Source organism: Hyla sarda, chromosome 3, assembly GCF_029499605.1.
Source record: "Hyla sarda isolate aHylSar1 chromosome 3, aHylSar1.hap1, whole genome shotgun sequence".
In the NCBI taxonomy this organism is placed as follows: Eukaryota; Metazoa; Chordata; class Amphibia; order Anura; family Hylidae; genus Hyla; species Hyla sarda.
Genome location: NC_079191.1, coordinates 189,362,183 through 189,387,635, shown reverse-complemented (window position 1 = coordinate 189,387,635; position 25,453 = coordinate 189,362,183). Strand labels below are relative to the sequence as shown.

Below are 25,453 nucleotides of genomic sequence, written 5' to 3'. Positions count from 1 at the left end.
ATGGTATACTGGACACCATGACTATCCCCTGATATCTATCTATGGAATACTGGGCACCATGACTATCCCCTGATATCTATGGAATATTGGACACCATGACTATCCCCTGATATCTATGGAATACTGGACACCATGACTATCCCCTGATATCTATGGAATACTGAACACCATGACTATCCCCTGAAATCTATGGTATACTGGACACCATGACTATCCCCTGAAATCTATGGAATACTGGACACCATGACTATCCCGATATCTATGGCATACTGGACACCATCACTATCTCCTGATATCTATGGAATATTGGACACCATGACTATCCACTGATATCTATGGTATACTGGAAACCATGACTATACCAATATCTATGGAATACTGGACACCATGACTATCCCCTGAAATCTATGGAATAATGGGCACAATGACTATCCTGATATCTATGGAATACTGGACACCATGACTATCCCCTGATATCTATGGAATATTGGACACCATGACTATCCCCTGATATCTATGGAATACTGGACACCATGACTATCCCCTGATATCTATGGAATACTGGACACCATGACTATCCCCTGATATCTATGGAATACTAGACACCATGACTATCCCTTGATATATATGGTATACTGGAAACCATGACTATCCCCTGATATCTATCTATGGAATACTGGGCACCATGACTATTCCCTGATAGCTATGGAATATTGGACACCATGACTATCCCCTGATATCTATGGAATACTGGACACCATGACTATCCCCTGAAATCTATGGAATATTGGACACCATGACTATCCCCTGATATCTATGGAATACTGGACACCATGACTATCCCCTGATATCTATGGAATACTAGACACCATGACTATCCCCTGATCTCTATGGAATATTGGACACCATGACTATCCCCTGATATCTATGGAATACTGGACACCATGACTATCCCCTGAAATCTATGGAATATTGGACATCATGACTATCCCCTGATATCTATGGAATACTGAACACCATGACTATCCCCTGATATCTATGGAATACTGAACACCATGACTATCCCCTGAAATCTATGGAATACTGGACACCATGACTATCCCCTGATATCTATGGTATACTGGACACCATGACTATCCCCTGATATCTATCTATGGAATACTGGGCACCATGACTATTCCCTGATATCTATGGAATATTGGACACCATGACTATCCCCTGATATCTATGGAATATTGGACACCATGACTATCCCCTGATATCTATGGTATACTGGACACCATGACTATCCCCTGATATCTATCTATGGAATACTGGGCACCATGACTATCCCCTGATATCTATGGAATATTGGACACCATGACTATCCCCTGATATCTATGGAATATTGGACACCATGACTATCCCCTGATATCTATGGAATATTGGACACCATGACTATCCCCTGATATCTATGGTATACTGGACACCATGACTATCCCCTGATATCTATCTATGGAATACTGGGCACCATGACTATCCCCTGATATCTATGGAATATTGGACACCATGACTATCCCCTGAAATCTATGGTATACTGGACACCATGACTATCCCCTGAAATCTATGGAATACTGGACACCATGACTATCCCGATATCTATGGCATACTGGACACCATCACTATCTCCTGATATCTATGGAATATTGGACACCATGACTATCCACTGATATCTATGGTATACTGGAAACCATGACTATACCAATATCTATGGAATACTGGACACCATGACTATCCCCTGAAATCTATGGAATAATGGGCACAATGACTATCCTGATATCTATGGAATACTGGACACCATGACTATCCCCTGATATCTATGGAATATTGGACACCATGACTATCCCCTGATATCTATGGAATACTGGACACCATGACTATCCCCTGATATCTATGGAATACTGGACACCATGACTATCCCCTGATATCTATGGAATACTAGACACCATGACTATCCCTTGATATATATGGTATACTGGAAACCATGACTATCCCCTGATATCTATGGAATACTGGACACCATGACTATCCCCTGAAATCTATGGAATATTGGACACCATGACTATCCCCTGATATCTATGGAATATTGGACACCATGACTATCCCCTGATATATATGGAATATTGGACACCATGACTATCCCGTGATATCTATGGTATACTGGACACCATGACTATCCCCTGATATCTATCTATGGAATACTGGGCACCATGACTATTCCCTGATATCTATGGAATATTGGACACCATGACTATCCCCTGATATCTATGGAATACTGGACACCATGACTATCCCCTGAAATCTATGGAATATTGGACACCATGACTATCCCCTGATATCTATGGAATACTGGACACCATGACTATCCCCTGATATCTATGGAATACTAGACACCATGACTATCCCCTGATATCTATGGAATATTGGACACCATGACTATCCCCTGATATCTATGGAATACTGGACACCATGACTATCCCCTGAAATCTATGGAATATTGGACATCATGACTATCCCCTGATATCTATGGAATACTGAACACCATGACTATCCCCTGATATCTATGGAATACTGAACACCATGACTATCCCCTGAAATCTATGGAATACTGGACACCATGACTATCCCCTGATATCTATGGTATACTGGACACCATGACTATCCCCTGATATCTATGGAATACTGAACACCATGACTATCCCCTGAAATCTATGGTATACTGGACACCATGACTATCCCCTGAAATCTATGGAATACTGGACACCATGACTATCCCGATATCTATGGAATACTGGACACCATCACTATCTCCTGATATCTATGGAATATTGGACACCATGACTATCCACTGATATCTATGGTATACTGGAAACCATGACTATACCAATATCTATGGAATACTGGACACCATGACTATCCCCTGAAATCTATGGAATAATGGGCACAATGACTATCCTGATATCTATGGAATACTGGACACCATGACTATCCCCTGATATCTATGGAATATTGGACACCATGACTATCCCCTGATATCTATGGAATATTGGACACCATGACTATCCCCTGATATCTATGGAATACTGGACACCATGACTATCCCCTGATATCTATGGAATACTAGACACCATGACTATCCCCTGATATCTATGGTATACTGGAAACCATGACTATCCCCTGATATCTATGGAATACTGGACACCATGACTATCCCCTGAAATCTATGGAATACTGGGCACCATGACTATCCCCTGATATCTATGGAATATTGGACACCATGACTATCCCCTGATATCTATGGTATACTGGAAACCATGACTATCCCCTGATATCTATGGAATACTGGACACCATGACTATCCCCTGAAATCTATGGAATAGTGGGCACCATGACTATCCCCTGATATCTATGGAATATTGGACACCATGACTATCCCCTGATATCTATGGTATACTGGAAACCATGACTATACCAATATCTATGGAATACTGGACACCATGACTATCCCCTGAAATCTATGGAATACTGGACACAATGACTATCCCGATATCTATGGAATACTGGACACAATGACTATCCAGATATCTATGGAATATTGGGCACCATGACTATCCCGATATCTATGGCATACTGGACACCATGACTATCCCCTGATATCTATGGAATACTGGGCACAATGACTATCCAGATATCTATGAAATACTGGACACCATGACTATCCCGATATCTATGGAATACTAAACCCCATGACTATCCCCTGAAATCTATGGTATACTGGACACCATGACTATCTCCTGAAATCTATGGAGTACTGGGCACCATGACTATCCCGATATCTATGGAATACTGGACACCATTACTATCCCCTGAAATCTATGGTATACTGGACACCATGACTAGAGATGAGCGGATTTTTTTGAAAATTCGATTCAGCCGATTTGCCAAGTTTTCCGAAAAAAAAATTGTTTGAATTTATTTGTGGCAAATATCTATTTAAAACTGCTATTTTTGGGCTACAGAGAGCCTCAATAGGGGTGTAGAACATTTTGCCTTGCCATAACATGGATAGGGAGTGTCCTGTGCTAGTGAAATAATACTGTTATTCAGTATGACATGCAGATTAGAGGCGTCGCTATTAGAATCACTGCCACAGAGTGTGGCAGCAGGGTCGGGAGACCAAATGGAGTCACAATTGAAGAGATTAAAGAGATTTTTTAATTAAAATGTTTATTTAATTTAATTTTAATTTATTTTTCTAATACACAGGAAGTACTCCAGTACTCCAGTGTAAAATAAAAAGGAATTTTCTTTCTGCCTGACCACAAGTGCTCTCTGCTGACACCTCTGTCAATTTTAGGAACTTGCTCTGGACAGTTCCTGACATAGACAGAGGTGTCAGCAGAGAGCACTTGTGGTCAGACAGAAAAGAAATCCAAAAATAAAATAATTTTTTTCTGTAGTATACAGCAGCTGATAAGTACTGAAAGGATTAAGATTTTTTAATAGAAGTAATTTACAAATCTGTAACTTTCTGGCACCAGTTGACTTAAAAAGGCCTAAAAAATATATGTTTTCCACCGGAGTACCCCTTTAACAAGTTTAATGTGGCAGCAGCATGAGGAGATCACATGGCGGCAGAATGACACAGCCTGGAGGTGGCGGCAGCCTATCTAGGCCACAGAGCGGCACAATGACAGAGCCTGGAGGTGGCAGCATCAGCATGAGGAGACCATATGGTGGGACAATGACAGCTTGGAGGTGGCAGCATCAGCATGAGGAGAACATATTGAGGCACAATGAGAGAGCCTGGAGGTGGCAGAATCAGCATGAGGAGACCATATGGCGGCACAATGACAGAACCTGGAGGTTGGAGCAGCAGCATGAGGGCCATGCCAGCTGATGGTTGAGTCTGAGGAACCCACTGACTGTTGACCGTGGTGTTGGATGTCACTTGGGATGAAGTGGATGACCGAGTGAACCAATCAATCATGGCTGTTGGGTTGCTGGTCGAGACACTATTGCTAGCTGACACTGCAACTCCTGCTGCCACGCGCCCCTACTCTGCCTCGACTGATAAATTTAGGCGTGCACGTCCTGGCACTTCTCTGCCTGACATACGTGTTCAACAGCAGAGTGTGTATATATTACACTTATGATAAGAAAATACGTCCCAGTACGGATACACCTGAATTAGGCGTTAAAAGCAGATGACTAGGTCTTTTAGTGCTCACACTAACTGGCCCCTATTCGCTTTAGAGTAATACACCCCAGTACAGTTGCAACATAAAGTGTACTCTCTCTCTTTACTGTCCCTGTCTATCTGCCTGTCTGCAGTGATGTGGGCTTCAGGTGAATTGATTTGCCGCGGTAAAGATCTTTTTTCACAGTAACACACACAAACACTGTCTGCTCTCTCAGGAAAAAGTCCCGGCAATGCCTGTCTGCAGCGATGGCTGCTGAATATATAAGGCTGTGACACCACAGGGCTGGCTGGCTGCTGAGAGGCTGCATGCCGCATGTAGTTCAGGGTGATCCCGCCTACCTAGAGCTCCTTGAAACCCCCCCCCCCCCCCCCCCCGCCCCCACCCTGTCTAACATTTTAGATTCCCTGGAGCATGAACAGCACTAAATCGAGTTTAATAAGGCAATTCATTTTACCGAATTGCTGAGATATTCGGATTCGTTACGAATCTAATTTTTCAGGAAATTCATAATGAATTTGAATTCATCCGATTAGATTATCTCTAACCATGACTATCCCCTGAAATCTATGGTATACTGGACACCATGACTATCCCATGAAATCTATGGTATACTGGACACCATGACTATCCCCTGATATCTGTGCTATACTGGCTACCATGACTATCCCTTCATATCAATTTTTATTATGGGCACTGTGGACCCCTGTGGTATTATGAGCACCATGACTATCTGTGGTTGGGTAAAAAGGCATTTTGAATATTAGAAAAGGAATTTTCATTAGGATAAGGCATCTAAGCATCCCCTGTTATCTATGGAATTATAGGTACCATGACTATATCATCCAATGATATGTGGTTGGGCAAAAAGGTATTTTGAATATTAAAAAGTGATTTTCATTAGGATAAGGCATCCAAGTATGACTGTTGGGGGACTGACTAGTAGGTCTAAAATCAATTTGCAGAACCTTAACCCCTTATGGACATGCGCCGTAAATGTACAGGGCCATACATTTACGGCACGGCTGTGACACGAGCGCAGGAGCTGCGCTCGCTTCATTCCCGTCGGGTTCCGGCAGCTGTCAACAGCCACGGACCCGCTGGTAATGGCGGACATCAGCGATCACGCTGATGTCTGCCATTAACCCCTCGGGTGCTGTGACCAATACAGATCACGGCATCTGCGGCAGTGCGGCAATTATAATAGCTGATCTGATCGCCCGCAGCACTGCCACGGGGATCAGATCAGCCAAGATGGCAGACGGAGGTCCCCTCACCTGCCTCCGTCCATCTCTCAGGGTCTTCTGCATTGATCTGCCAGCAGACCAGAGCAGAATATTGCCGATAATACTGATCACTGCTATGCCCTATGCATATATGACTGAACAGTATTAGCAATCTAGATAAATAATAAACATATTTGGTATCGTTGCGTGCGTAAATGTCTGAACTATAAAAATATAATGCAAATGATCCCCTACAGCAAACGGTGTAAACTTAAAAAAAAAAAAAAAAAAGTAAAAAATGAATTGCTTTTTTGTTGCATCAAATTGCAAAAAAATTTAATAAAAAGCGATCAAAAAGTCACATATAAGCAAACAAACTACAGATCATGGCTTTAAAAAATGAGCCCTCACACATCTCTGAATACGGAAAAATAAAGTTAGAGGTTGTCAAAATAAGGCAATTTTAAACATACTGATTTTGTAAAGAAAAAAAAAAGTTAGATTTTTTAAAAGCAGTACAGTAATAGAAATGTATATAACCATGGGTATCATTTTAATCGTATTACCCAGAGAATAAAGAAAACATTACATTTTTACCGTAAACTATACAATGCGAAGAAGAAACCCCCCCCCCAAATTAGCAAAATTATGATTTTCATTTACATTTCCTGACACTAAAAATATTTTTTGGGGTTTACCATACATTTTAGGGTAAAATAGTGATGTCATTGCAAAGTACAACTGGTCACAAAAAACAAGCCCTCATATTGGTCTGGGAATGGAAATATAAGAGTTATGAATTTTAGAAGGCAAGGAGGAAAAAACAAACGAAAAATAAAATTGGCTGTGTCCATAAGGGGTTAAAGGGGTACTCCGGTGGAATTTATTTATTTATTTATTTTTTTTAAATCAACCAGTGGCAGAAAGTTTAACAGATTTGTATTTTATTTCTGTTTAAAAAATATATTAATCCTTCCAGTACTTATTAGCAGCTGTATACTACAGAGGAAATTCTTTTCTATTTGGATTTATTTTCTGTCATGACCACAGTGCTCTCTGCTGATACCTCTGTCCATTTTAGGAACTGTCAAGAGCAGGAGAAAATCCCCATAGCAAACATATGCTGCTCTGGACAATTCCTAAAAAGGAAAGAGGTGTCAGCACTGTGGTCGTGACAGAAAAGAAATCCCAAAAGAAAAAGGAGTTACCTCTGTAGCATACAGCTGCTAATAAGTACTGGAATGATTAAGAATTTTGTAATAGAAGTAATTTACAAATCTGTGTAACTTGGCACCTTTTGATTATAAAAAAAATATATATATATTGTTTTCCCACCAGAGTACCCCTTTAACGACGCAGGACATAAATATACGTCCTGGTGAGTTGGTTCTTAATGCACCAGGACGTATATTTATGTCCTGTACATGACCGCGAGCACCGGGGGGTGCTTGCGTCATGCACGGCAAGTCCCGGCTGCTATCAGCAGCCAGAGACCCATCGGTAATGGCGCACATGAGCGATCACACTGATGTGTGCCATTAACCCCTCAGATTCCGTGATCAATACAGATCACGGCATCTGCAGCAGTGCGGCCAATAAAATGGATGATCGGATCGCCTGCAGCGCTGTCGCGGGAATCCGATCATCCAGAATGGGTGATGGAGATCCCCTCACCTGCCTCCACCACCTTCCTTAGGTCCTCTGCTCTGGTCTGCGATCAAGCAGACCAGAGAAGAAGATAGCCGATAATACTGATCAGTGCTATGCCCTATGCATAGCACTGTTCAGTATCTGCAATCAAGTGATTGCAATAAATAGTCCCCTATGGAGACATAAAAAAAGTGTAAAGAAAAAAAAAAGGAAAAATAAAAGGAAAAAAATTTGAAAAATCCGCGCTCCCATAAAAATGTATATTGTCCCTTTTTTTCCATGTTACACCCAAGAAGTGTAAAAAAAATATTAACAGTATCGCCACATGCGTAAATGTCTGAACTATCAAAATATATTCATGATCCCGTATGATGAACGGCTTAAAACTATTAAAAAATATTTTTTTTAAATGCAGCTTTTTTGCCACATCATATTCCAAAAAAAAAAAAATAATTATTAAAAGTTTTATATACTCAAATGTGGTACCAATAAGTACGGATCACGGCACAAAAAATGAGCCTCATACCGCCGCTTATACGAAAAAATGAAAAAGTTATATTTTTAACATGCTAATTTGGTTAAAAAGTTTGCGTTTTTTTTCTTTTTTTTTAAAGCAGTACAATAATAGAAAAGTATGTAATCATGGGTATCATTTTATTCATATTGACCCAAAGAATAAAGAAAACATTAAATTTTTACCGTAGATTGTACCGTGTGAAAACAAAACCTTCCAAAATTAGCAAAATTACAATTTTCTTATGAACTACCCCACAAAAATTATTGTTTTTGGTTGTGCCATACATTGTATGGTAAAATTAGTGATGTCATTACAAAAGACAACTGGTCGCGCAAAAAACAAGTCCTCACATTTGTCTGTGGATAAAAATCTAAAGTTATGATTGTTAGAAGGCGAGGAGGAAAAAATGTAAATGCGAAAATAAAATTTGCTGAGTTCTTAAGGACCAAAATTCGCTGACCCTTTAAGGACCAAGCCCATATTAAGCTTAAAGGGGTACTCCGCCCCTAGACATCTTATCCCCTATCCAAAGGACAGGGGATAAGATGTCAGATCGCCGCTGTCCCGCTGCTGGGGAGCTCTGGGATCCCCGCTGCGGCACCGCGCTCTCATTACTGCACAGAGCGAGTCCGCTCTGTGCGTAATGACGGGCGATACGGGGGACGGAGCAGTGTGACGTCATGGCTCCGCCCCTCGTGACATCCCGGCCAGTCCCCTTAACGCAAGTCTATGGGAGGGGGCGTGACGACCGCCATGCCCCCTCCCATAGACTTGTATTGACGGGGCGGGCCGTGACTTCACGAGGGGCGGAGCCGTGACGTAAAGATGCTCCGGCCCCTGTATTGCCCGTCATTACGCGCAGAGCGAACTCGCTCTGTGCAGTAATGATAGCGCGGTGCCGCAGCGGGGATCCCACGGCTCCCCAGCAGTGGGACCGCAGCGATCTGACATCTTATCCCCTATCCTTTGGATAGGGGATAAGATGTCTAGGGGAGGAGTACCCCTTTAAGGACAGGTCAATTTTATTTTTGTATTTTCGTTTTTTCCTTCTCGCCTTCTGAAAATTGTAACTCGTTTATATTTTCATCCACAGACTAGTATGAGGGCTTGCCTTTTGTGTGACCAGTTGTCCTTTGACATTACTCATTTTACCATAAAATGTATGGTGCAACCAAAAATTTTTTATTCGCATGGGGAAATTAAAGAAAACTGTAATTTTGCTAATTTTGGTAGGTTTTGTTTTCAAGCTGTACAATTTATGGTAAAAATGACATGTGTTCTTTATTCTGTGGGTCAATATGATTAAAATGATACCTATGATTACATACTTTTCTATTATTGTTGAACAAAAACAACAAAAAAAAAATCGCAAACTTTTAAACCAAATTAGTAAGTTAAAAAATCCCTCTATTTTGAGGACCTATAATTTTTTGTGCCGTGATCCGTACTTTTTTTTATATACCACATTTTTTTAATGAATTTTAAAAAAAAATAAAATTTGACAAAATAGCAGCAATTTTTTACTTTTTTTTCGTTCATCGTACGGGATCATTAACATTATATTTTAATAGTTCAGACATTTACACACACGGCGATACCAAATAGGTTTATTAAAAAAAAATTCTAATTATTTTTTTTTATACTTTTTGGGGGTAAAATGGGAAAAAAGGGACATTTTCCTTTTTTTCTTGGGGGAGGGGATTTTTCACATTCTTTAACTTTTTTTCTTTACACTTTAATGGTCTATTCACACGTACAGTATTCTGCACAGATTTGATGCGCAGGATTTTCTGCTGCAGATCTCAATGTAAACTGAATGACTGAACACAGCTTGAAAACCTGCGCATCAAATCTGCGCAGAATACTGTACGTGTGAATAGACCCTAATAGTCCCCTTAGGGGACTATTTCTAGCAATACGTTGATTGCTAATACTGTTCAGTGCTATGCATAGCACTGATCAGTGTTATCGGCTATCTTCTGCTCTGGTCTGCTTGATCTCAGACCAAAGCAGAAGAAGCTGGGAAGGCAGCGGAGGCAGGTGAGGGGACCTCCGTCCGCCATGTTAGCTGATCTGATCCCCGCAGTTGTACCGCGGGCAATTAGAGCAGCATAAAATGTAGCCGTGCTGCCGCAGATGCCATGATCTGTGGTGATCATGGCATCTGAGGGGATAATGGCAGACATACATCTGTGCGATCGCGGATATCTGCCATTAACGACGGGTCCCTGGCGGCTATCAGCAGCCAGGACCTGCCACACATGACCCGATCATTGCTCTGCTGCTCGCGGTCATGTACAGGACGTAAATGTACATCCTGGTGCGTTATGTACCGCCGCACCAGGATGTACATTTACGTCCATGGTCGTTAAGGGGTTAAGGCCCAAATGGGCTGAGTCCTTAAGGGGTTAAGCAGCCCTTTTAAGAACTTGAGAGAAAAAAAAATTCAAACCAAATGGTGACAGATTTGAAAGTTACTTCAGGCTCATAGAACACTTCATCCAATCATTCTGCTGCGCATGCACTCGCAGTTAACCCCTGGACATGTTTAATCCACACAGCTATCGCTTGTCAGGCACTAGTAATCATGAAATATTACGCGAGATGCTTCCGACAGACTTTTCCAGGATTTACAATTTAGTGCCCAAAAAAATTTGCGCAAAAAAAACATTTCTGCTTTCAAACTTGGCAATTTTGGAGCGAAATAACAGATTGGCACTAAAATAAACGCTCGCATATTTTCAGCACAAGAGACCTCTGATCACTTTTTTTTCCCCTCAGTCGTTTTTGAACATCTACCCCTATGTTTCCATTGCAGACTGAGCAGTAAAGGAAGGATCTTTTCCAAAATCTATTGTAAATGTGGCTGGAGCTAAAGGGGGAGATACATGGCCTGCTCAATACTTCTAGGAAGACACTGGTTTTCTCTTTAACCCCTCTGTTTTTTGAAACAGCATCTGGGAAAGGAGATTATGTTGGAAATGTTACTTTTCATTCTTAACTTCTTTAGTACATTTACTCAAAATATTTATCTCTTATCAGTGCTGCAGAAAAAGGCCATGCTACAGCCGGTGTGTATTCACTTCATAGGGACTATTCTTGCCGATCATATTCCCTTTATTTGCTCTGAGCAGAGTAGCACTATAGCTACAGACATGTAAGCTGGGAACATTTCAGAAACACTTCACTTAAAAATGTAACCCCTCTTTTACAGCTGTTCACTCACACTATAACCCAGTATATTGGGTTTCTCTTTAAGGGATCTTTAAAGCAGCAGTCAAAGGTCATTTTCCTTTTCTTAACCACTTAACTACCACGGACGTAAATGTACGTCCTGGTTTGGCGGTACTTCACACACTATGACGTACATTTATGTCCTGTGTATGACCGCGAGCATCGGAGTGGTGCTCACGTCATACACGGCAGGTTCCAGCTGATATCAGCAGCCGGGGATCCGCCGGTAATAGACATCCGCGATCGCACGGATGTCCGCCATTAACCCCTCAGATGCCGTGATCTGTACAGATCACGGCATCTGTGGCAATGCATAAGTTAAAATGGATGATCGGATCGCCCGCAGCACTGCCGCGGCGATACAATCATCTGTAATGGCGGACGGAGGTCCCCTCACCTGCCTCCATCCGTCTCCCGGCGTCTCCTGCTCTGGTCGGAGATCAAGCAGACCAGAGCAGGACATAGCACCGATCAGTATTATTGGCTATGTCCTATACATAGGACTACACCGTATTAGCAATCAAATGATTTCTATAGATAGTCCCCTATGGGGACATAAAAAGTGTTTTAAAAAAAGTTGAAAGATTTTTAAAAAAAGGGGGGGGGGGAAAGTGAACAAAACCCTTCCCCTAATAAAAATGAAAATTGTCAGTTTTTCCTATTTAACCCCAAATAAGCGTTAATTTTTTTTCTAAACATATTTGGTATCGCCGCGTGCATAAATGTCCGAACTATCAAAATTTAACATTAATGATCCCTTATGGTGAACGGCGTAAACGTAAAAATAAAAAAATCCAAAGTCCAAAAATGCTGCTTTTTTGTCACATTTTATAAAAAAAAAAAAAAATTTATAAAAAATTATTTAAAAGCTTTATATATGCAAATGTGGTATCAATATAAAGTACAGATGACGGCGCAAATAATGAGCCCTCATACCACCCTATATACGGAAAAATAAAAAAGTTATAGGTGGTCAAAATAGGGCAATTTTTAGATTACTGATTTTGTACAAAAAGTTTAAGATTTTTTTTAAGCGGTACAAAAATATAAAAGTATCTAGCCATGGGTATCATTTTAATCGTGTTGACCCACAGAACAAACACCACATGTCATTTCTACCATAAATTGTACAGCGTGAAAACGAAACCCTCTAAAATGTGCAAAATTGTGGTTTTCATTTAAATTTCCTCCCTAAAAAAATATTCTCTTTGGGTTCACCGTACATTTTATGGCAAAATGAGAGGTTGCATTACAAAGTAAGATTGATCACGCAAAAAACAAGCCCTTATATGGGTCTGTAGATGTAAATATTAAAGAGTTATGGATTTTAGAAGGGGAGGAGGAAAAAACTAAAATGCTAAAATAAAATTGGCCTGGTCCTTAAGGTGAAAATGGCCTTGGTCCTTTTTTTTCGTTTTTGCACTTTCGTTTTTTCCTCCTTACCTTTAAAAAAATCATAGCTATCAATTTTGCACCTAAAAATCCATAAGATGGCTTATTTCATGCACCACCAATTCTGCTTTGTAATGACATCAGTCATTTTACCCAAAAATCTACGACGAAACGGGAAAAAAAAAACATTGTGCGACAAAATTGAAGAAAAAACGCAGATTTTTAACTTTTGGGGGGTTCCGTTTCTACGCAGTACATTTTTCGGTAAAAATTACATCTTATCTTTATTCTATAGGTCCATATGGTTCAAATGATACCCTACTTATATAGGTTTGATTTTGTTGTACTTCTGAAAAAAAAAATCATGACTACATGCAGGAAAATGTATACGTTTAAAATTGTCATCTTCTGACCCCTATAACTTTAATTTTTTCGCATATGGGGCGATATGAGGGCTTATTTTTTGCGCCGTGATCTGAAGTTTTTAGCGGTACAATTTTTTTTTATTGATCAGACTTTTTGATCGCTTTTCATTCATTTTTTCATGATAGAAAAAGTGACCAAAAATACACTATTTTGGACTTTGGAATTTTTTTGCGCATACGCCATTGACCGTGCAGTTTAATTAACAATAATTAACCACATATGTTTATTTACATTATTTTTTTTTTTTTTTTAATGGGAATAGGGGGGCGATTTAAACTTTTATTAGGGAAGGGGTTAAATTATCTGTATTCCCTTTTTTTTTGCAATGTTAAAGCTCCCATAGGGACCTATAACACTGCACACACTGATCTTTTACATTGATCAATGGTTTCTCATAGGAAACCATTGATCAATGATTCTTCCGCTTGACTGCTCATGCCTGGATCTCAGGCACTGAGCAGTCATTTGGCAATCGGACAACAGGAGGCAGGTAAGGGAACCCTCCTGCTGTCCTACAGCTGTTTGGGGATGCCGCGATTTCACCGCGGCGATCCCGAACAGCTCCCTGAGCTAACCGGCATTGGTTTACTTTCACTTTAGACGCGGCGTTCAAATTTGAATGTCGCGTCTAAAGGGTTAATAGCGCACAGCACCGCGATCAGTGCCGCGCGCTATTAACCACGGATCCCGGCCATGCTGTGGTCCGGCGCTATAGAAAGGGATAGGAGCCAGGAGGAGCCAGGACGTACCGGTACGTCCTTGGTCCTTAACAGCTTTATTTTCAAGATGAAGAAACACTGTGGCCTGTTATCAAGAAGTGGACAGTCAAAGCAACTTCCAGTCCAAACAGCACATATGCTGAGAGACTCTCCAAGTAGTCAGTTAGTGTAATAGGTGGATTGACGTTCCTACTATATAGAAAATAAAGCCGCCGGTAAGGGAATTACCAGCACAGATATTTAGCTTATACTGATTACTTTCAGGCAAAGACAAAAAATGAATGAATGGTGGAAGTCTGTGACAACCTATTCTTGTTTTTACCTGAAGTGCCTATATCAAGTAAAACATTTAACTTCTGAACAGTGTAAAGTTTAGAAAAGTTTCACACTTACCATTACGGGAGACATCAAGTTCTACCAACTGCATAAAGTTTGCTATCTCTGGAGGAAGTTGTTGAATTTCATTATCACTAAGACCAAGTTTTCTTAACTTCACAAGTTGGAAAAATTGCTGTAAGACAAACACATTACATGTCAACTTAATACAAATGTATACATTTCCCATTGTGCACTTGAAATAGACAGTACATGTACAGTATCTTATTGCTGGGTATGACAAAACCATTGAGGTGATCATAACATTGTGGTTCTGTAGTACGGACAATAGTCCCCTAGAATGGTCAGGACAGTCAACTGTACTTTTTGAAGAACTGAAAAGGTATTCTTCGTGTATTTCAATAGATTTTAAGTGTATGGTTACTGATTGCTACCACTATTAGAAGTCACTAGTAATAGATTAAATCACACAGCGTGGATATGATTGGCAAAACTACAACTCTCAGCATCTCTCACATTCTGGTAATTCCGACTGTAATCCCTACAAGTCCATTCTAGCGGCCTGCAGGCATTTCATATTCTCTCTTCTCCTTTTCCTGCTTTCCTTATTGATGCGCCCTACTTATCTTGCTACTAATAGCTGCTATTTCTGGGGTTTTTTTAAGACCCTGGTTATTTCTTCCTCCCTTTATTTACCCTCCCCCTGTAGGAATATTAGGTATAGTTTATGTTACTGATAAACTCTATTTGCTACACTCTGCACTATCCTTTCTATATTATATGCATAGTTGCATGTGTTCTTGTTTATACAGCATTGCTTTTACGCTTCATGCATATGTATATATTGTCCATTTATGTTTTTATACCTGACATGCCTTTCTTTTTTTGCATTCCTTTTCACCCCCTCCGCCCCCTGTTTACCTGCTGCAGTCCTCCCTTGCCCCCCTACTTCTTTCTTCCCCTTCCCTACCTTTTTTAGGGTCTCCCCCTTCTTGGCTAGCCTCCAATGTTATTTTATACTATTTTGTATTTCTACACAGTTTTCCATTAACCATTCTGTTCTGTGCTATGCATTCAATCTGTTGACTTTGTATATGGATTATAGTTTATGGTGGACTATATATTTTCACCTACAAAGTATGGCTTGATAAAGCTCCGAGTTGGACTAAAACATTGCATACGCTATTAATCTTCAAATGTATCTTCCATTCAGTGGGTAAAGAATACAATAAGCACCAAACAGTTTGTGTTGCTACATGTGCCCTTATTCTTCTACTTTTACAATGATGTGCGAGTTTACATTTTTTTTAAATCAATCAAGTTTATCTGCATTGGGGTGCTGTGGACTTTTCTACTTCTAAAATGTGTTTACTATCTAATATATAAAGCCCTGCACTCCTACCAATGCCAAGGTGATATCTGTAGGGGCACAGAAATGGCCCTACAGAGAACAAGTATATAGATGGCCAGCAAACGGCTGATTTTGTTGCTAACCATTGTGTTCCATGGGTATGCAGAAAATCTGCAGATTTCTTTTATGTACTGTGTATGTGAACATACTCTTTCAGATTTTCAGCTGATCCCATATGTTTTTATACTGATCCATTATGTTTTTATTAGGGATCGACCGATTATCGGTTTGGACAATATTATCAGCCGATATTCACAATTTTGGACGTTCTCGGCAATTACTTTGCCGATGCAGGACTCAAGGTATATACTTACTATACGTGGAATGGATCACTGGGTTTTTTATAAAAGTATATAGTGGTTAAATTGGGACATATGTGTAATGGAATAGAATGTGCAGACTAGTCAGCCTGTGACGAGGAGCCCAGCACACCAGGGGCTACCATCCTGACCCAAACGGAGCGGTGAGTGGTGCAGTAGCACCAACAATCATTACTTGCAACAGTATCTCTGGATCCATACTTGTTACAATATTTCCTGGATTACAACACCTATTGCTACTGTTATTCTAATTGCTACTGTTATTCTAAGACTGTCGATAATACAAGTCAGATAACAAACGGCTGGACTTGACCAAATGTAATCCAAGTTATACAGAGGTGGCTGCTATAAACTATTATTTTATATTATATTATTTTATTTTATCTTACATCATTGTTTTAATACTATTTTGTTTTTCAATACTGGCCTCTAGCAAGGGCCCTGCTGAGACCATTTATGTAACTAATTAATCAATAAACACTTTTTGGTTATCTATACAACTATACAACATCCTTTGGATAGGGGATAAGATGTCTAGGGGCGGAGTACCCCTTTAAGAGGTTAACCTTTGATGCTATAAGTTAGGATATCCTTAGTAAATTGATTCGCTGTATTTATAGGGACAAAAGCCAAAGTACCTGAGAGGTGGAGAATTAAAAATCCTCATAAGTAAGGAAGTTATGATCTCCTTCACTTTCTTAAAACCACTCACAACTGCATAACAATACCTTTTTCATTAACAGTACTACATACATAAATTACATACCACAAAAACATACCATAGAAGCAGAAAGCATAACAGCAGCCACTTCTTATCAGTGATAACATGCCATGATCCTAACCTTCATTCAGTAAGGCTGCGTTCACACGGCCATCTAGACCCGTCCCGTTCTTCTCCCATCAAAAATAAAAAGGACATAAAAAAAAAAAACGGACTATAACGAATGTTATCCATTTTTATCCGTTATTAGTTCAGTTAATAAACCAAAAAAAAAATAAACTTGTTCTGAGCATGCTCAGGAGCAAAAATGGATCAAAAAACTGATTGAAAAAATGGATGCAAAGGGATGACATTAAAGGCTCATCCGTTTTCCATAGACTTCAATGTTAAAGGGGTATTCCAGGACAAAACTTTTTTTTCATATATCAACTGGCTCTGGAAAGTTAAACAGATTTGTAAATTACTTCTATTAAAAAATCTTAATCCTTCCAATAGTTATTAGCTTCTGAAGTTGAGTTGTTGTTTTCTGTCTAACTGCTCTCTGATGACTCACGTCCCGGGAGCTGTCCAGCTCCTATGGGGATATTCTCCCATCATGCAAGGGATATTCTCCCATCATGCACAGCTCCCGGGACGTGACATCATCATTGAGCAGTTAGACAGAAAACTTCAGAAGCTAATAACTATTGGAAGGATTAAGATTTTTTAATAGAAGCAATTTACTAATCTGTTTAACTTTCCGGAGCCAGTTGATATATATACATATATACACACACACAAAGGTTTTGCCTGGAATACCCCTTTAAATTGACTGTATCTAGTTTTTTTTTCATTTATTTTTTTTGACGGAGAAAAAATACTGCATGCAGTCTTTTCTCCCATAAAAAAAAAAACGGAAATGAGCGCAGACGGGTGAAAACATGTGAAAGGGTTGTAAAAAAAAAATCCCACTGACATCAATGAGATTTTACTACCGTTTGTAATTCACAAATTACAAGCAGCAACAACGGAAAAAAAAACAGGTACAGACGGCCGTGTGGACGCAGCCTAAGCTATGTGCCCTCACCTCCTATACAATACAACGCATTACTCAAAGGCGTCCATACATATATGAGACTGATCCAAATTCAGGTCTGCAGACTGTTTATTCAGTGAGTGTTCTCATTTAGTAAAGAATGTTGCTGTTCTCCTCCTCCACAGTAATACCACATACCATGCAGGGGAAAACCAGTCACTTACAAAATCAGACATGTACACACTTTGCACAAGTATACAAAGGCATAACAATGCAGGCAAGATAACAGGTCTGTGAGCACAATGGCTGTGGCAACATAATCCATTCTCTGGCTTTTTATTTGTAGGACTTCAAGAAAAAAAATGTGTATTCAGATTTTAGGAGGTACATAAATCACTTCTATACAGATGGTGGTATATATATATATTCATCAGCAGACATAATTTTAATAGATCGGGCAGAATGTAAGCAGTAATGCGAGGAAAAGCGCTATTCTCCCCGTATTAACACTAAACTACCTGTAAGGATGTCTCCCGTACAATGCACACACACAGAACAGGGGATCCTGCTTCCTCTATAAGTACACCCTTTCGAAGCAACAGCATGGAGGACATTATATAGCAGGATTAGGGTCGGGCAGTATGACCAAATGTGTGCATCACGGTATTTTTTTTTTTTTTTTTACTTTTAGCGGTTCCACGGTATATAACGGTATTTTTTGCTAGAGCCCCTCCCCCATATTAATGATCAGCCCACATCCCCGTCGGTGTAAATACTCCCGTATCCCTATGCCCGGGCTGCAAAAGGTAAACAAAGTAAACTTTAATTCACCTACGTCGGCCTTACGCTGGGGACGGGAACGTCGGACAGCCATCAACCTATCACCAGCCGTAGCAATGTTCCGCCTCGGCCGGAGATAGGCTGAGCCCACTGTCATGTAAGAAGCTCTAGCTGGCTTCTTACATGACAGTGGGCTCAGCCTATCACCGGCCGAGGCGGAACATCGCTGCGGCCGATGGATGATAGGCTGATTGCTGTCAGACGTTCTCATCCCCAGGAAACAAGTGAGGCTGGTGCCAGACTAACGTGAGGTAAGTTAAAGTTTATTTTGTTAATTTTTTGCAGCCCGGGCATAGGTATACCGCACAGTATAGAGCAGTGGTCTCCAACCTGCGGACCTCCAGATGTTGCAAAACTACAACTCCCAGCATGCCCGGACAGCCATCGGCTGTCCGGGCATGCTGGGAGTTGTAGTTTTGAAACATCTGGAGGTCCGCAGGTTGAAGACCACTGCGGACCTTCGTTATCATCCAGACCCCCACTTTAGTTTTCTACTCACCTCCCCTCGGTGGGAAGGAAGAGTGAGCTGGTCCGGGCCATCTATGCTGCAGGGACCGTCCGGTGGGGAGGGTTAGTTCTAGGCTGTCCATCTTCACCAGGAGGCCCTCTTCTCCACTCCGGGCCCAGCCCCGGACTAGTGACACACGTAAGCCGCAGTGGTCCTCAACCTGCGGACCTCCAGATGTTTCAAAACTACAACTCCCAACATGCCCGGACAGCCAATGGCTGTCCGAGCATGCTGGGAGTTGTAGCTTTGCAACATCTGGAGGTCCGAAGGTTGGAGACCACTGGTATAGAGTGTCAGCGCCGGCGGCCGCAACAAACAGGACGAGGAGAGCAGCGCATGCAGGTGATATGTGAGTATTACCCTGATGGGGACAGCGCTGGGCTGTGCTAATAATTAATTGGGGTCGGGGGCAGTACAGCGCTCGCAGGTCACATAGGATTAGTTCCCCGATGTGGGGACAGCACAGCGCTGGGCTGACAATTCATTCATTCTCGATGGGAAGGGGCCAAACCGGTATTGCAGTATGGGTTAAAATTCATATGGTGTAGCACAAAAATTTCGGTATTCGGTATGAACTGGTATACTGCCCAGCCCTAAGCAGGACTAAGAATTTTAATCTGAGAATCAAGCACTGGGGTGAGATACAAAACATAATGGGTCTATCGGTAGCTCCTTGGAGTCTCTTTCTACCTCTTTCACTCTCTACAGCAAGCTCCTCCTGCCCTCTACATAGACTCCGATTGCAAACACTGAACAATGCTGCTCCATAGAACAGCATAGATCATTGTTATCACCACTCCATTGCTCCAAACTACCATGGCTTACTGCAGCTTTGGAGCCCACGCAATTTCAGAGGGGATGTCCTGATTAACTCAGCTGAGTGGCTGGGATCTGATTTTGTTTTGGTCTTTTTTTCAGCCCGAATTGGAGCCCCATTTGATCAGATTTTTTTTACATTTTTGACCAAGCAATCAACTTTGATCACGGCAACTAAAGAATTCATGCCGGACATCACCCTGATCGCAGATGTCCAGAGAAGGCTATAGGTCTCAGCTGCTATTACCATCCTACTATGACGCACGCTCAGCTCCTGACTGCACATGACAGAACAGGAGCAGGCGCATAGTTTGCTGAACGGTGAGGTTAGGTTCACAACTGTGTAATTTTTCTCACACTGTTCTGCTCCATCGTAGGAACAAAAGGATGAGAAGAAAAAAGAAAAAAAGTAAAAAAGTGATAAATATATACATATATATATATATATATATATATATATATATACACACACACACACACAATCACAATTTTCCTTTTATAAACTTTCACGAAGGCTAAAGCAACAATTGCTGGGCCCTTTCACATGGCAACATTTCCTAATTGAATTTCTTCTATTTCTCAATGCAAAAACCTGGGCAGAAGTAATTTTAAAGCAGATTCAGGTAGAATTCTGCCTGGAAACCAAGCCCCATTTAAGTCAATTGAAGGTCCTGACAAGGATTATTTTCTGTTTTAAGAATTGAGATGTCCGCAAAGCTTTCTTTACAATAATTTTTTTTATTCATCCCTTACCGCTATAGGACATATACATACAGCCTATCTTCCGACAGGTTCGCGTAAAAGGACGCATGCATACGCCCTACAGATCTTCTGTGCTCTGGGACACAGCACAGGAGATTAATGACGGAACCCGACCCGGGTCACGCCACAGCTGCAAAATCGAGCCGGTGTCAGCAGCGTTAACCCCATGGATGCCGTGGTCAGTACTAATCATGGCTTCTATGGGATTGACAGGTGGAGGGTGCTCCCTCTGTCCCCTATTGGCAACCCTGTGACGTGATGATGGCGTCTAAATGGTTACATGGCAACAGGAGACCAGCTGATGACCTCCTGTCTGCTAAGTACAGTAGCCTGTGAGGTCGGACCCATAGGTGAAGTGTCCGTTACAAAAAAATATAGAATAAATGCCCCTTTTTCACTTTTTTTACTTTTTATTTTTAAATTTTCCAACTTTTATTTTTATTTTACACTTTTTATATCCCCATAGGGGACCATCTATAGCAATAATTTGATTGCTAATACTGTTCAGTGCTATGCATAGGACATAGCATTGGTCAGTATTATCGGCTATCTCCTGCTCTGGTCAGCTCAATCTCAGACCAGAGTAGGAGAAGCCGGGAGACGGACGGAGGCAGGTGAGGGGACCTCCATCTGCCATTACAGATCGCATCGCCGTGGCAGCTCTGCGGGCGATCCGACAATCTATTTTAACGTGCGCATTGCCGCAGATGCCGTAATCTGCACTGATCACGGCATCTGAGGGGTTAATGGCGGACATCCACGCGATCGCGGATGTCAGCAATTACCGGCAGGTCCCCAGCTGCTGATAGCAGCCGGAACCTGACCGTTCCGATGCTCGCGGTCATACACAGGACATAAATGTACATCCTGGTGCGGGAAGTACCGCCAAGCCAGGACGTACATTCACGTCCGTGGTCGTTAAGGGGTTAAACAAAGTATATTAGAAATATTTTTTATTTACTATAAAGAGTGTAATATCAAAAAATTTTTTAATGAGAGTGATCGTTCAAAAGAAAACTGACACTATTGACCTGCACTAAACCCAATACACTGGGTTATAGTGCGAGTTAACAGCATTTCAACAAGGGTTCACTTACATAAATGTTCTGCCTCCTGGTATCTGCATTGCTACAGCACTGCCGTTTGCAATGGAGGTGGGGAGCCGGCTTGCTGAGCTCCCCTGCCTCCTCTCTATGCCACTATATGCCCGACCAGAGCTTCACAGGTTGCTACTGGAGTCCTTTTCCACTCCTCCATGACAACATCACAGAGCTGGTGGATGTTCGAGATCTTGCCCTCCCATTTAAGGATGCCCCACAAATGCTCAATAGGGTTTAGCTTTAAAAGGCATGTTTAGCAAGTCCACCTTTACCCTTGGCTTTAATAGTAGGTGCACAGTAATTGTACACCTACCCACAGTAAAAGAGTTCCCCCTAGTACTAATGCCAACTTAGTGCCCTCCACACGGTAATTATGGTACTCATGTGCATGCAGTACCGGCAGCCTTCGAGCACATGTACTGTACTAAAATCTGGGAGATGCCCAGTACTGGAGTGTTTCTGAATAAGAAACGTTTAGAAATGTAACAATTTTACATATTTAACATAAAAGAATATTTTAAGGCTTCTTTCACACTATGAGCATTCATCCGTTAATAAGTGTCCGTTTTCTGTGTAAAAACGGATGTATAATAACGGATGAAATAACGGGTGCTAAAGGTTGAATAAATATCTGTTAAGACCCTTTATAACATCCCTCCTGTATGGCCATTTTAACTCCTCTGCCTATAGACTCCAGGACTACTACTACTCCCATCATGGAACAGACTTGTTTCCATAATGGGAGTAGTAATTCCCCAGCTGTGGGAGTCTGCAGACAGCTTGGGAGGCTAGATTAGTGCTTGTACTACTACCCCCATCATGGAACAGAGTATGTTACATGATTGGGGTTGTAGTACATGTGCTGAGGGATTGATTGCACTGGGTCTCACTTCTGAGACCCGATGCGATTCGAAGTTATTAAGCGGGCGGCATGATCCGCAGCCCTGCGATGTATCGTGTAACTTTCATTTATAAATCCCCCGCAGGGAGCCCTAAACGGCCGGTACTGTGGAGCCATTATGGGCTCCTGCCAGGGAATTTAAAAATTAACATTTTGAGTAGCAGGGGGGAGCATATCTATATTAAAAGCGCTGTGGGGGGCAAGATATATAGCACTGCAGGGGGGGCAGACATATACCCTATATATAATAAAGATATGACCCCCTCTGGCGCATTTATAAATATATACCCCCCCCCCCCGCAGTGCATGTATAAGGTGCCCTACGCAGCACATGTATAATGTACCCTTCACAGCGCAACGCATATATATATATATATATATATATATATATATATATATGCACACACATATGCCACCGCAGCGCTATATGTGAAAAGCATTATAGCAGCAACATCGGCTGGCCCGATGCTGCTGATAGAAACACTTTTCATACATATGTATATAGATGCACTGGGGGGGGGGGGCAGACATATAGTGTTATCTGCCCCCCCACAGCGCATCTATATACATATACCCCTGCAGCGCTAGGAATGAAAAGTATTTCTATTAGCAGAGCATAGTGCCAGCAGCTGGCAGCTTTTAATATACATTTGGCCCCCGCTGCCACTAACTTTTCATTTTAAAAACCCTGCGGAGAGCCCTGAATGGCTCCTCAGTATCGGCCATTCAGGGCTCCCCGTGGGGGATTCAAAAATTAAAGTTAAAACACACCATACAACACAGTGTTGCGGAGCTTGCCGCCCACTCCCCTGCTTTATAACTTCGGATTGCATCGGGTCTCCCGTGTGATCAATCCCTCAGCCCCTGTACTACAACCCCCATCATGGAACAGACTGTTCCATAATGGGGGTAGTAGTACAAACACTAATGTAGCCTCCCCAGTAGACTCCCGCAGCCAGGGAATTACTACTTCCATCATGGAAACAAGTCTGTTCTATGATGGGAGTAGTAGAAGAAGTAGTCCCTCAGCACTGCAGGAGTCTGCTGATGCCACCTCTTCTAAACATGCTCAGAAGTTACTGATATTATAAACCAGGTATAAATGGATGACAAAGGCTCATCCGTTTGCCATAGACCTCAATGTTAAAAATAATGGGCGTTAATTTATCTGTTTCTTGTGACGGAAGAAAAATTTGTGCATGTCCCATTAATTCTTCCGTCACAACTAACGTCCGTTAGTCCTGACGGACTATAACGAGTCATAATTGAAAAATCCCATAGACTAATAGGATTTTGTAACAGACATTTAACATCCTTTTTTAAAGCTTTTCTAACGGACGTTTATAACGGATGCTTTAACGGATGAATTTTATAGTGTGAAAGAAGCCTAATCAAATGTACAGTTAAATAACTTCGTCTATATCAACTGCAACATTTCTGTGTCTGCAAAATCACTTCTAGATTTATAGTATAAGCTATACTGGTAAATTCTACTATGGTCAATACAATAGACTCAGATCAAAGATGCTGCACATTACCGCAATTCTGTGTGATGAAAAAGAAACAAAGGAGAACTCCCTTACTGCAAAAAGCAGCTTCCTGAGTGGACAGTGTGATACCACAGAAGTGCGATTGACTTGGAGTTACATTGTGTTGTTTAAGTGTTCTTTATTTTTTTGAGCAGTGTAATATAAATACACCCTTAACTACCCCCATTTGTGAGGGTCGGGGTTTTTGTTTTAAGTCCCATGCAAATCAATGGGAAATGTATCTTTCCACATAACTTCCGTACGGCTGGAGATATTTCAATAATACCTGGTATACTTACTTATATTTCAAATAAAAACATATGATAGTTAAATTAACCCTTACCAACACCATTACATAAAAGATGGGTTTTTGTTTCAAGTCCCATGTGAGTATATGGGACTTCCAGTACCTTACTCCACAAGCTCTGCATCTCCTGGTGAATGTGTCAATATGGCTTGCAAGCCACAACCCATCTCACAAAGCGAGGAAGTCGGGATACCCCCTAGTCGGGATAGGGGGATGGGATAGGACAATTTATGGGGATGGGATATGAAGCCAAAAGGTTCCTCCTTTGTTGATTTTCCTCCCCAACAAGGATTTGGAAGGAAAAACCGGGCAACCTATATATATTTTTTTTTATATTAGGGATCGACCGATTATCGGCCGATATTCACGATTTTGGGCGTTATCAGTATCGCAATTACCTTGCCGATAATCCGTTAATGTCCCGCCCCGCCCCTCCCTCACGCACTGCGCAGCACCACCACCGCAACCCCGCCCCCCCCATCG

The 25,453-nt window shown here is 41.4% G+C and overlaps 1 protein-coding gene across 2 annotated transcripts in view; it reads right to left on the bottom strand.

Annotated features, from left to right (window-relative positions):
- LRRC1 (leucine rich repeat containing 1) overlaps nucleotides 1-25,453 on the bottom strand; it is a 254,328-nt gene that overhangs the window by 128,951 nt on the left and 99,924 nt on the right. For both annotated transcript variants that reach the window (XM_056565745.1, XM_056565744.1), the window contains exon 2: nucleotides 14,798-14,915. In XM_056565745.1, coding sequence (XP_056421720.1) covers nucleotides 14,798-14,831 — 34 coding nt within the window. In that variant the 5' untranslated portion in view covers nucleotides 14,832-14,915. The remainder of the gene's footprint in view (nucleotides 1-14,797; nucleotides 14,916-25,453) is intronic.